Genomic DNA, 15113 nt, shown 5'->3' on the forward strand with positions numbered 1-15113 from the left:
CGTCTTTTAAATTTCGGTCCAATAAAATGACCCAGATCTTGCCAAAAACTCCAAGCTGGGACTTGACAGTGATGCTTACTTCCTGTTTCATCCATGGTCTTAGTGTCACGTGATTTGGTAGACAGACAGTCCCCTGTAAAGTTTGGATAAACTAAAGGTAATATTACATTTCACGATCGTCTGATATTGATAAACTAAAGGTAATATTACACTCCACGATCGTCTGATATTGATAAACTAAAGGTAATATTACATTCCACGATCGTCTGATATTGATAAACTAAAGGTAATATTACACTCCACGATCGTCTGACGTTGATAATAAAGAATTACCATCACATGCGAGTAAAAGGTAATATTACACTCCACGATCGTCTGATGTTGATAAACTAAAGATAATATTACACTCCACGATCGTCTAATGTCGATATACTAAAGGTAATATTACACTCCACGATCGTCTGATGTTGATAAACAAAAGGTAATATTACACTCCACGATCGGCCGACGTTTCGCTTATCATCTTCAAAACGTCAACCGGCCTGGTGCTCTGATGTCATTATCTTTTTATCTCTATCGTCCATTTCTTTCTGTCAATATTCTAGACGGTGACTATTTGCTCTTGCTCAGGTCCTGACTGTGATCTTTTGTCGCTAAGGAATCTGGGGAAATGGGTCGTCAAACACAATCGCTGTGTATGTATGAGTATGTTTGTTTGTATGTGTGTGTGTGTGTTTGCGCATGGGCGTGTTTTATAAAGACTTCCTGTTTAAGGAGATCATGTACCGACTATGGGAATCTCTTCGTGGCTTCAAAAAGGATCTTTTCTTTGCCAGAGTCGCATGGCCTTGACTTTAGGGGACAGCGTGGCTCAGCGGTACAATCATTGCTTCGTACCCAAAAGGTACCGAGTTCAACTGCCCGCCTCGTTGTGTGGGCTTGAGCAAGTCACCTCGCCCTATATCACTTTGCGGCGCTGCTCTGCGGCTGACGCCTGGGTTATTCCAGTCTTCCCTTGGGATAAACCCTAAAGACAAATTTCTCCTTGGTGATGAATAAAGGGAATTTTTTAAATAAATTTTGTCTCTCGGTAAAAACTGTGAGGAAGGGGGTTGTCAAATTTTTATGGTTAAAAGAATTCATTTCTTAAACTGCCACGCACAAAATGTCTTGTCATAAAATTGACTTTAAAATGATTTGACTTTATTTTGTATGGGTCTACGGGTATTTCTATAGAGTAAAAGTGTTTGCTCCCTTGCTTGGTGACAAAATAATAACAGAGAAGAAAATTTGTGACATCAAACCCTCCAGTCTTTTGGTTCCTAAATCCTTGGGAGTTCTTCGGAGTACCAATAATGAATAGGTTACATAAATGTGGCACAACTACATTTCAGTAATAGGATGTATTGGCAGATTCTTTGGGTTTCGGGACGTAAAAGAGAGAGTTTGGATGATATTTATTGACGACCGGCGTATAATTAGACAAGTTAATAAGATGTCATCACTCTGACACCAGAGGATGAATTACACAAGGCATGTATCATAGTACGGAGCGGTCCCAAACATGTTTAAGGACCGCCGGTTCTACAGTCCCTGGGAAATGAGAACCACAAGAACCGGTTCTTTTTCGACATTGGCCATCCACAAGGCATCGTTGGGACCGTCAAACGATGGGAACCGTGCCTGCAGTAGATGGCTGTAGAACCGCTAAAAGTAAGTGAGAGTGGAGAAGGCGTGTTGCCTCAAAACATGAAAATAGTGCTATCCATTAAGCATGTGTGTGTGTGTTTGTGTCTGCGAAGATTGATGGAGCGGGTCGGGTCAATGTTAAGAAGTGAAAGGAAAAGAGATTGTAAATATTTTGTGTCTGTAGCATGCTAGACCAAAAGTATGGGAAGAGTTTGTTTTGATTTGTTTTTTGGGGTTTTTTTTTTGTTGTTGTTGTCACCATTCCTTTTTTCTCTTTTCGTGCGGCTATGTGGTCTTCTGGTATGACACTCACTTTCGGATCGGAATGTCCTAGGTTCGAGCCTCGCTCGGCGCCTAGCTTAGTCTTTGAAAGACTCTTTACTCACATCCTATCACCGTAGTCAGGTGTAAAACGAGTACCTGGTCGTCAAAAGTGTTGCCTCTGTCGAAAAAAAATTTGTAACATCGTCTAACAGACGTCATGTCTCGTTATTCATGTTACGTGTTGCTATAAGTCAGGGACCCTTTGTAAAACTCTTTGAGCACATTTAGTGGATATTGCGCTATATAAAAGCTCAAGTTTTTTTTTTTTGGATTAAAATTTTTTTTTGATGTTTCTACCTGGACGCCAGTCCATCCCAAAGTATTTATCCCCAGATCTAACAAACCCAGCTACCCATTCACTGCTGAGTAGACAGGGAGATCAGAAAAAAAAGAAGCTCGACTGCACCCGGGATCAATCTCTGGCACTTTGCGTATAAAGAGAGTGCTCTATCAACTGAGCTATCGGGCCCCCCAAATTATCTAATGGAGTCTTTTTTTTATATATAAACAGACGTTATAATTGTTATTTTTGAAGAAAGCTATAGTATGTGAAACTTGTATCATTTGATTAGTTAAAACACCAAACGAAATAAAAATATTATTGTATTATCAAATGACAACAATGCGATAGAAAGGAGTGGTGACAACAGATAGCCAAAAGAAAAAATCGGACCAGCTAGGTTCGAAACACACACACAAACACACATAGTAGTCACATCCATTTCAAAGAATAACCCATTAGAGAAGAGGGGTGATGTCGTCATAATAGATCATTGTCATTGCAATCATTAGTGTGTAGTAAATTTGGAAATTTACCCGAGTAATGGAATCGTCCAAGGCGTCTCGCGGCCCCTCTTACCCCACCACACACACAAGAGGACGTATGTGCAAGAGGGGGTTGGTGCGATTAAGTGGGATGGGTGGTGTGGTGGAAAAAGGAATCGGTGGGATCGTTAGAATAGAAAGATGAGAAGTGAGGATTGCCAACGTGAGGACCGCCAACGGTTCTTCACCTTGGGACCGGTCCTCCGGTTCCAACTAAGGAACTGTGGGACCGGTTCTTGGAACCGATTCTCAGCGCGGCACTAATGTATCAAGTCCTGCGGTAGAGTGGTTTTACACTTCTTTTGACATAGGAACCATTTTTGATATCAAAATTTCTTCCCACAAGAACAGAAACAGACAGAACGGCCTTTTAATCGTTGTGGCTTGGACGCATGACTTGTGATTTGTGATTTTGTCGTACGCTCGTAGAAATCATCAAGTGTTGGACGCATGACTTGTGATTTGTGATTGTCGTACGCTCGTAGAAATCATCAAGTGTTGGACGCATGACTTTTAATTTGTGATTGTCGTACGCTCGTAGAAATCATCAAGTGTTGGACGCATGAGTGTGATTTGTGATAGTCGTACGCTCGTAGAAATCATCAAGTGTTGGACGCATGACTTGTGATTTGTGATTGTCGTACGCCCGTAGAAATCATCAAGTGTTGGACGCATGATTTGTGATTTGTGATTGTCGTACGCTCGTAGAAATCATCAAGTGTTGGACGCATGACTTGTGATTTGTGATTGTCGTACGCCCGTAGAAATCATCAAGTGTTGGACGCATGATTTGTGATTTGTGATTGTCGTACGCTCGTAGAACCCATCAAATGTTGGACGCATGACTTGTGATTTGTGATAGTCGTACGCTCGTAGAAACCATCAAGTGTTGGACGCACGAGTTGTGATTTGTGATTGTCGTACGCTCGTAGAACCCATCAAATGTTGGACGCACGAGTTGTGATTTGTGATTGTCGTACGCTCGTAGAAACCATCAAGTGTTGGACGCATGAGTTTACAGATAGTTTTGTTTGTTGGTCCGTTATTCCCGGCTGGCGAATGGTGTGAGTTTTGTGGCTTGGCCCATTGTATCAATAAGCAATATAAACGTTTAAAAAAATTAAAGTTGAGCTTTATATAGCGCAATATCAACTAAATGTGCTCAAAGCGCTTTACAAGGGTTCCCTGGTCAACAGCAACATTTAATATGTAGGACGGGACATGACGACTGTTAGGCGATATTACAATTTTTCGGACAAAGACAACGCTGTTAACGACCAGGTACTCATTTTACACCCGAGTACGGGGGAGAATGTTAGTAAAGAGCTTTGTCCAAGGACTCAACTATGCGCCAAGCGCGAGGCTCGAACCCAGGACCCTATTTTTATCCTCATCGTCGCAAAGTTTTTTATTCTCTATTGTCTTCTGGTACTTTTATATTCACTTTATTTCTTGTTAAACGTTTCGGCTATAACTTTAGTCATCGTGTAAATTCATTTGTGTCCTTGAGAAGGTTTTCGAAAGACGGCATTGAAAGCTTCCTTGTATCGAGTGGAAACCCGGATGTAGAAGAAAAAGTTTGAAGACGCATTGACCAGACTGAAGCCAATACGAATGGAGTATGCCAGGTACATTAAATTGCTGTTGATTCCTGAAAGAGACACGCCTGGCAACACGAGAATGGCCGTGGCTGGGATGTGACTCATAGACAGACACACCAGAAATATACACGTCACCGTTGTCACGGATTTCACCAGTTCTGCGTCTTTGGATGACATGGCTCTGTTCTGATTGGATGATTTTGACTCTTGGTTTCCATCAGAGTCCGGGCTTACACCAACATTGCTAGCCGTATTTCTGTTTTCATTTCGCCATTTTTTAAATTGGTTGAGTTTATAAATCATAATGGCCGTGTTGATTGCCACGATGAAAATCGCCAAAGAGTTGAGAAAAGTGTTTGAAACGGTGCTGTAAATCGTGATGTAGTTCTTGGCGAATGGGAGTTCAACGAAATAGGAAATTGTTTGGTTGAGTTTCTGGCTAAACTTCCAGACAATTCTGGTGGATGTGGTGTAGAGCATTTGAATGATGGCAAAGAAGATAAAAATAGTGATGATGATGATGGCCGTGACCTTTGGACGTAGAAATTGTTTAACCTTTAGAGGTATCACTACGCAAAGAGTTCGCTCCAAGGAAATATACACGGTAGTCCAATTGCTGCAGTAGCCACACACCATGGCCAGAAAAACTGTGTAGTTTGCGTGTGTCCGGCATATAAGGAAACCTGACACACTGTCTGTGTAATTAAATATTTGGCAAGAAATTGGTGGTATCATTAAAAAGCAATAAAGGAAATCGAACACAGCGAGGGCGAAAAGACCCATGTTTGTGTTACTATTTTTAACTCCTTGCTCCAAGAACACCCGGATGTTAATGACGTTGGTGAAGACCCCAAGGAAAGTCAAAAACAAAATGGTGGGTTGGGTCAACTTTTCAGTAAATCGGACATATTCATCGCTGACAAGTTGTTTCTCCTGGCTGGCAAAAATGTCGATGGGAAAATTGCTTGAATTCATTTTGACGCAAGTCAGTTTTCTACAATAATCAAAACAAAACAATAAGTCATTCTTCTACAATAAACAAAACAATAAGTCAGTCTTCTACAATAAACAAAACAATAAGTCAGTCTTCTATGATAAACAAAACAATAAGTCAGTCTTCTCCGATAAACAAAACAATAAGTCATTCTTCTACAATAAACAAAAAAATAAGTCAGTCTTCTACAATAAACAAAACAATAAGTCAGTCTTCTACAATAAACAAAACAATAAGTCATTCTTCTACAATAAACAAAACAATAAGTCAGTCTTCTACAATAAACAAAACAATAAGTCATTCTTCTACAATAAACAAAACAATAAGTCAGTCTTCTACAATAAAAGAAACAATAAGTCAGTTTTCTACAATAAACAAAACAATGAGTCATTCTTCTACAATAAACAAAACAATAGGTCATTATAATAAACAAAACAATAAGTCAGTCTTCTACGATAATCAAAACAATAAATTGTCATATATAAACTCCCGTCTCAAGACAGGAATATGTCGGGATGACCTATAAGATGACAAAATGTGGTTTTAAATTAATATGACCAGAAATATCACTTTTTAGTCTTCGTCACTTTAAGAACTTCTTTTTCTTCTATTTCTCGCCAAAAACTCTCAATTGAGTGACATGTGAAGGACGAGTTTTCTGGCCAAATTTTTTAATACGAGCGTTTTTCTCAGAGTAACACAGAACTGACTTCAGTAAAACTTTTAACCTTTACCTTTTAACACTTTAACCTTTCACCGTTAACCTTTTTACCTTTACCCCGGCCTAAAAATATGACAACAAATTCCGTTTTTAGCATCCAAACCTAAGTGCACTTATTTGCAGGTACGATGCCTCAAATCATTATGGGGCCATCGTTGTAATAGAAATACTCTCAAACCAACGCTAAATATTGTCCTTTATAACAATGTTCAAGCAAGCCCATAATTACGTGCGGTTATCAGACCTGCAAAATGTGCGCACTTTGACCCAAACCATTCCGTCATGAAACCGTGTTGAGTCGATGAGATCGTAAATTAAATGAATGAACGCACCTGAAACAACAAAATGTTTACAAATTGTTATTTTAGTTCCTTAAAAACAAACCACAACATTGTTTAAATCTATTCAGCAAGGTATAATATCACAATGACGTATAAACTAATCTATTCAACAGGGTATAATATCATAATGACGTATAAACTAATCTATTCATCAATGTAATATCACACTAACCGATAGACTAATCTATTCAACAGGGTATAATATCACAATGACGTATAAACTAATCTATTCATCAAGGTATAATATCACAATGACGTATAAACTAATCTATTCAACAGGGTATAATATCACAATGACGTATAAACTAATCTATTCAACAGGGTATAATATCACAATGACGTATAAACTAATCTATTCAACAGGGTATAATATCACAATGACGTATAAACTAATCTATTCGTCAGGTATAATATCACAATGACGTATTAACACTAATCTAATTCAACAGGGTATAATATCACAATGACGTAATAAACTAATCTATTATTACAGTATATTCCATGAGTATAACATTATCAACAGAATCCATCTAAATAACAGTAATACTACGTAACTTCTATTCACAGGATAATACACTGACGTATAAATATCTATTCAACAGGGTATAATATCACAATGACGTATAAACTAATTATTCACAGGTATAATTCACAATGACGTTAAACTAATCTATTCACAGGTATATTCAAATGACGTATAAACTATCTATTCAAGGTATAAATCCAATGAGTAACTAATCTTTCACGTAAATTCAATGAGTATAAACTAATTATCAACAGGTATAATTCAATGAGTATAAACTATTATCACAGTATATATCACAATAGTTAAATAATCTATTAACAGTATAATATCACAATGACGTATAAATAATCTATCAAGTATAATACACAATGACTATAATATCTATTCACAGGTATATATCAAGAGTATAAACTAACTATTCAAGTATATATACAATAGTATAACTAATCTTTCAACAGGTTAATATCACAAGACTATAAACAATCTTTCAACAGTAAATTCACAATGACGTATAAACTAATCTATTCAACAGGTATAATATCACAATGACGTATAAATAATCTATTCAACAGGTATATATCACAATGACGTATAACTAATCTATTCAACAGGGTATAATATCACAATGACGTATAAACTAATCTATTCAAGGTATATATCACAATGACGTATAAACTAATCATTCACAGGTATAATATCACAATGACGTATAAACTAATCTATTCACAGGTATATATCACAATGAGTATAAACTAATCTATTCAACAGGTAAATATCACAATGACGTATAAACTAATCTATCAAAGGTATAATATCACAATGAGTATAAACTAATCTATTCACAGGTATAATATCACAATGACGTATAAACTAATCTATCAAGGTATAATATCACAATGACGTATAACTAATCTATTCAACAGGTATAATATCACAATGACGTAAAACTAATCTATTCAACAGGGTATAATATCACAATGAGTATAAACTAATCTATTCAAGGTATATATCACAATGACGTATAACTAATCTATTCAACAGGGTATAATATCACAATGACGTATAAACTAATCTATTCAAAGGTATAATATCACAATACGTATAACTAATCTATTCAACAGGTATAATATCACAATGACGTATAAACTAATCTATTCACAGGTATAATATCACAATGACGTATAAACTAATCTATCACAGGTATAATATCACATGACGTATAACTAATCTATTCAACAGGTATAATATCACATGACGTATAAACTAATCTATTCAAAGGTATATATCACATGACGTATAAACTAATCTATTCAAAGGTATAATATCACAAGACGTAAACTAATCTATTCAACAGGTATAATATCACAATGACGTATAAACTAATCATCACAGGTATAATATCACAATGACGTATAAACTAATCTATTCACAGGGTAAATATCACAATGACGTTAAATAATCTATCCAGGTAAATATCACAATGACGTAAACTAATCTTTCAAGTATAAATCACAATGCGTATACTAATCTATTCAAGGGTTATATCACAATGACGTATAAATAATCTATTCACAGTATAATTCACATAGTATAAACTAATCTATTCAACAGGTATAATTCCAATGACGTATAAACTAATCTATTCCAAGTATAATATCACATGACGTATAAACTATCTATTCAAAGGTATAATACAATATATAAACTAATCTATTCAAAGGTATAATATCACATACGTATAACTATCTATTCACAGGGTATAAATCACAATGAGTATAACTAATCTTTCACAGGTAAATATCCAATGACGTATAACTATCTATTCACAGTATAATATCACATGATATAACTAATCTATTCCAGTATAATATAATACGTATAACTAATCTATTCAACAGGTATATATCACACGTATAAACTAATTATTCAAGGTATATATCACAATGACGTATAACTATTATTCACAGGTAATATACATGGTAAACTAATCTATTCACAGTTAATATCACATGATATAAACTAATCTATAAGTATAATATCACATGACGTATAACTAATTATCAAGTTAATTCAATGACTAAACTAATTATCACAGGTTAATATCCAATGACGTAAATAATCTATTCAAGGTAATTCACAATGAGTATAACTAATCTATTAACGGTATAATCACAATGAGTAAATATCTATTCACAGGGTATAATTCACAAGTATAACTAATCTATTCAAGGTATAATATCACAGACGTTAAACTAATCTATCACAGGTATAATATCACAATGACGTATAACAATCTATTCAAGGTATAATATCACATGACTATAAACTAATCTATTCAACGGTAATAACAATGACGTATAACTAATCTATTCAAGGTTAATATCACAATGACGTATAAACTAATCTATTCAAGGTATAATATCACAATGACGTAACAATTATTCACAGGGTAATATCCAATAGTATAATAATTTTCAAGGTAATATCACATGACTATAAACTAATCTATTCACAGGTATAATATCACAATGATATAAACTAATCTTTCAACAGGTATAATATACAAGACGTATAACTAATCTATTCACAGGGTAATATCACAATGACGTATAAACTAATCTATTCAACAGGGTATAATATCACAATGACGTATAAACTAATCTATTCAACAGGTATAATATCACAATGACGTATAAACTAATCTATTCAACAGTGTATAATATCACAATGACGTATAAACTAATCTAATCATCAAGGTAAAATATCGCAATGACGTATAAACTAATCTATTCAACAGGGTATAATATCACAATGACGTATAAACTAATCTAATCATCAAGGTATAATATCACAATGACGTATAAACTAATCTATTCAACAGGGTATAATATCACAATGACGTATAAACTAATCTATTCAACAGTGTATAATATCACACTGACGTATAAACTAATCTATTCAACAAGGTATAATATCACACTAACGTATAGACTAATCTATTCAACAGGGTATAATATCACAATGACGTATAAACTAATCTATTCAACAGGGTATAATATCACAATGACGTATAAACTAATCTATTCATCAATGTATAATATCACAATGACGTATAAACTAATCTATTCAACAGGGTATAATATCACAATGACGTATAAACTAATCTAATCGTCAAGGTATAATATCACAATGACGTATACACTAATCTATTCAACAGGGTATAATATCACAATGACGTATAAACTAATCTATTCAACAGGGTATAATATCACAATGACGTATAAACTAATCTATTCAACAGGGTATAATATCACAATGACGTATAAACTAATCTATTCATCAATGTATAATATCACACTTACGTATAATATAATGTTATGTAGGTTTAATAATTGCTCGTTTTACACATTGGAACACTTGAGTGTGTTCTTTATAGCGATAATGCTTAGCCTGAACCTCTAGGGAATTTTCATTTAATGCCAACATTTGCACATTGATTGATTATTGTTACTACAGTAACTTATGATGAACGAGTGACGTATTTGTTAGAGTAACATTTAATGTATGAGTGATACATTTGTAACAGTAACATTTAACTTATGAGTGAGATATCTATTACAGTAACATTTTACTTATGAGTGATATATTTGTTACAGTTACAAATCATTTAAAAATTAGAAATTACGCCCTTTTGCAACGGCATCATAAGATATGGTCACCAAGGCATTCCATGAAGGAATATAGATAATCCATTCAACAAGATGTCTGATGTCAACAGGAATCACCCATGTCGTCACAGTGAGATACCGTCACCTAGGCATTCCTGAAGGAATATAGATAATCCATCAAACAAGATGTCTGATGTCAACAGGAATCACCCATGCTGTCACAGTGAGATACCGTCACCTAGGCATTCCTGAAGGAATATAGATAATCCATCAAACAAGATGTCTGATGTCAACAGGAATCACCCATGTTGTCACAGTGAGATACCGTCACCTAGGCATTCCTGAAGGAATATAGATAATCCATCAAACAAGATGTCTGATGTCAACAGGAATCACCCATGTAGTCACAGTGAGATACCGTCACCTAGGCATTCCTGAAGGAATATAGATAATCCATCAAACAAGATGTCTGATGTCAACAGGAATCACCCATGTCGTCACAGTGAGAAAATTGGGGGTTGATAATCTTGCCCATGGAAAAAAAACGAAAGCGGTGCTCGCACCGGGGACTTTCCGGATCACGGTGTAAAGTCGTAACCACTCGGCCACATCCCCTCCCCTCCCACACACACACTTATAATCTATAAGTGATATATTTGTTACAGTAGCTTTTGACTTATAGGTGATATATATGTTACAGTAACTTTTGATTTATGATTGATATATCAGGTGCAAGAAAATAAAAAGCCCCAAAGTAGAGCTCTTTAAAACTATGATAATATTTATAAATCATCATAAAATCTTGCACACTGTGAATCTAACAACTTGTTTTTACGAATCTCAAACTTCAAGAAAAATGAATGAAAGGTTCAAGAGTTATAGCTGTTCAAAGAATATCACTAAAAAATTGTCATATCAAGAGTTCGAGAAATTCGCGTCATGAATTACTTTGAACGTCCTGTCGATTCACTGGGCAAGATCTTGCCGCAAGGGTCGGGTACAGCTCATCCCGTTTACTTCCTGTTTCATTGTACGCATTTAGATCACACAATCAAAACAAGAAAGCAGAATTCCTAAAACTGATAACTAACAGCCATGGTTTATTCTGAGGAAGATAAAGTGTTATTAAATTCGAGGAAAAGGGTTGGACTGGTAAAAAGATTGTTCGAGAATTTCCGAATAAGAACTGGTCAGTCAGGACGGTTAACAAAATCATTACAAATGTACGAAAAGAAGGGTCAATTCATAGAAAAAAAGGTGGTGACGGCCCCGTTCAGCGAGGGTAGAAGAAAATATCGACTTTGTGGAAGATGCTATTCTGTCTCAAGAAGATAATCCTGGATCCCATCTCTCTACTCGTGAAGTTGCTGGTGTCCTAGGCATAAGTGATTTTTCCGTACGGCAGATTATAAAAAAAGATCTTAATCTCCGCCATTTCAAGCGAATTAAAACCAGTTGAAAGTCTGAAAACTTCAAGAGAAAACGCAAAACACGAGCAAGAGCTTTACTAGACAAATTCACCCACAACGACGTTAAGCATATCATTTTTTCTGACGAGAAAGACTTCACTATTGAACTTGCAAGAAACAGTCATAATGATGTTGTGTAGGATAGTAGAAAAACTGACATTTCACTGGATGGACTTTACCACGAGAGTAATCGGTTCTCCAAAAAAAATCATGGTTTCGGGAGGGGTTAGTTGTAACGGCAAACTGCTTAAAGGAAAAACTGTTACCAGATTGCTTAACACTGTATCCTGATAACTCGTTTATTTCCCAACAAGACGGTGCCACATTCCACACAAGTAGATCGACACAAACATTCTTAGTGGAAAACAACATTAAATTCATAACAAAAAATGAATGGCCTCCCATGAGCCCTGATTTAAATCCTATGGATTACAGCATTTAAGCCACAACGTCTAACATTGTGTACAAGGGAAGACAAAAAGTATTCGATGAAGAGCAATTGAAAGCAGCAATCCAGGATGCTTGGGACAGAATAACTATTGATGATATTCGTCGTTCAATTGCTTCGTGGTAAAAACCCCTACGTACTGTAGTGTCACAAACCGGCGGTTCGATCGATCACGTATAAGCTTTATGAAATCCTGACGCAACTTTGATATTATGTTTTTGGGGTACGTTTTTATAAAGTCTTGTAAAATAATAACTACTTGTTCAATGTTTTAGAAATTTCACATGGCTATTATTAAATAATAAATAATTATTGTGTCAAAAGAACATGTGTCTACTTTTATCACTTTTAAAATGACAGATCTCCAAAGTGGGGCCTTTTGTTTTCTCGCACCCTATATTTATTACAGTAAAGTATTGTTTCCAAGAGAATGCACTAGGCTAGAGAATTATCATTGAAAATAAAACTTTATTTAAAAGACTTTGTGATCATGTTGAAAAAAATACCGTTGGTTATTTATTGTAATGACCAAAAACACGAAGAATAAAAAATCAATCACATTTTCACTAATGATTGACGATCAGTTTTAATAATAGATTTATACATGGAATTGAGCAACCGCGTGTTCTTGCGTGCAAAACTAGAGATGATAAATGCGTCCTTAAGTCAAGCTAAACTTCAGTGAGATCAGTGTATCAGGGAGAGAAAGCTCTAATAAATACTAGGGTTAGAAGCGATCTCTTTTTTTTTTGATCGTGGATAGCTCATACAGTAGAGTCACGCTCTCCCCGGTCAAGCGGAGTTGTCGTACCAGTAGGCTCGCGGGTTCGAGCCCCCATCGCCGCCGCGAAATTTTTATTCTCTATTGTCTTCTGGCACTTTCTTACTCACTTCATTTCTTGTTATCAACATAAGTGCCTGCTCCACTCAAGTTTCTGAATTGTAGTTCTTGGCGAATGGGAGTTCAACGAAATAGGAAATTGTTTGGTTGAGTTTTTGGCTAAACTTCCAGACAATTCTGGTGGATGTGGTGTAGAGCATTTGAATGATGGCGAAGAAGATAAAAATAGTGATGATGATGATGACCGTGACCTTTGGACGTAGAAATTGTTTAACCTTTAGAGGTATACCTACGCAAAGAGTTCGCTCCAAGGAAATATACACGGTAGTCCAATTGCGGTTACACAAAGTTTTGTGTTTTGGTTCGTTACGGCTGGCGAATGTTGTGAGTATTATTTATGGCTATGCGCCCAGCATCAATATCTACATTGGTTTAATAATAGAACGAAGTTGGTCTTTGTTGTTGTTGTTTTCTTTTTTGTTTCGGTTTTTGCCATCCACATTTATAAGTTGTAATTCTCACTAAACAGTATTAACCAGACTATAGAGATGAAGTGAGTAGAAAAGTGTCAGAAGACAATAGAGAATATATATTTTCGCGGCGGTGGTGGGGTTTGAACCCTCGACCTTATTGGTACGACAACTCCGCCTGGCAGGTGAGAGCGTGGCTCTACCGTGTGAGCTATCCATGAATACAAAAATATTCGTATCAAACTCAGGTTATTTCTAGAGCTCTCTCTCACCCACTTCTGGAGACCGCGGGTTCGCTCGCCACACAACCATCGCGAAGTACTTGACCAGCAGTTAAGCTTAATAGCCAATATTCGCAACACAAACGTATAACATAGAAACGATTGAGACATTGAGTATGCTCCGGTATATGGGGTTAATTTTTAATTCAGAAAAGTGAGTGGAGCAGGCACTTATGTTGGTAACAACAAGAGATGAAGTGAGTAGAAAAGTGCCAGAAGACAATAGAGAATAAAAATTTTCGCGGCGGTGGTGGGGTTTGAACCCGCGACCTTATTGGTACGACAACCCCGCCTGGCAGGTGAGAGCGTGGCTCTTGTTTCTATGTTATATGTTTGTGTTGCGAATATTGGCTATTAAGCTTAACTGCTGGTCAAGTACTTCGCGATGGTTGTGTGGCGAGCGAACCCGCGGTCTCCAGAAGTGGGTGAGAGAGAGAGAGAGAGAGCTCTAGAAATGACCTGAGTTTGATACGAATATTTTGTATTCGTGGATAGCTCACACGGTAGAGCCACGCTCTCACCTGCCAGGCGGAGTTGTCGTACCAATAAGGTCGCGGGTTCAAACCCCACCACCGCCGCGAAAATTTTAATTCTCTATTGTCTTCTGGCACTTTTCTACTCACTTCATCTCTTGTTGTTACCAACATAAGTGCCTGCTCCACTCACTTTTCTGAATTAAAAATTAACCAGACTATAAAGGTTTAAGGGTACATATAGTTTGGTGTGCAGCGGTTATAAGAAGCTCACAACATTGCCATCCGGAAGTATAATGGACCAACAGATAAAACTCTGCAACCATGAACGTTTATAGGCAGGTTAATACAGTTTAGTGAGAATTACTCGTAAACGTGGATGGCAAATAACAATAACAAAGACCTGAGCGACGTCAAATCTGAACTATATATAGATTGATGT

At 36.2% G+C, this 15113-nt stretch overlaps 1 protein-coding gene across 3 annotated transcripts in view; it reads right to left on the reverse strand.

The window, feature by feature from the left end:
- Positions 1-1181: 1181 nt before the first annotated feature.
- LOC144979652 (uncharacterized) overlaps positions 1182-15113 on the reverse strand; it is a 15745-nt gene continuing 1813 nt past the window's right edge. For all 3 annotated transcript variants that reach the window (XM_078926483.1, XM_078926482.1, XM_078926481.1), the window contains exon 2: positions 1182-5433. In XM_078926483.1, the coding sequence (XP_078782609.1) occupies positions 4332-5414 (1083 nt within the window). In that variant the 5' untranslated portion in view covers positions 5415-5433 and the 3' untranslated portion in view covers positions 1182-4331. The remainder of the gene's footprint in view (positions 5434-15113) is intronic.

The sequence above is a fragment of the Berghia stephanieae genome, chromosome 9 (assembly GCF_034508935.2).
Source record: "Berghia stephanieae isolate SIO BIC M18660-M18661 chromosome 9, UCSD_Bste_1.3, whole genome shotgun sequence".
NCBI classification, from domain to species: domain Eukaryota; kingdom Metazoa; phylum Mollusca; class Gastropoda; order Nudibranchia; family Aeolidiidae; genus Berghia; species Berghia stephanieae.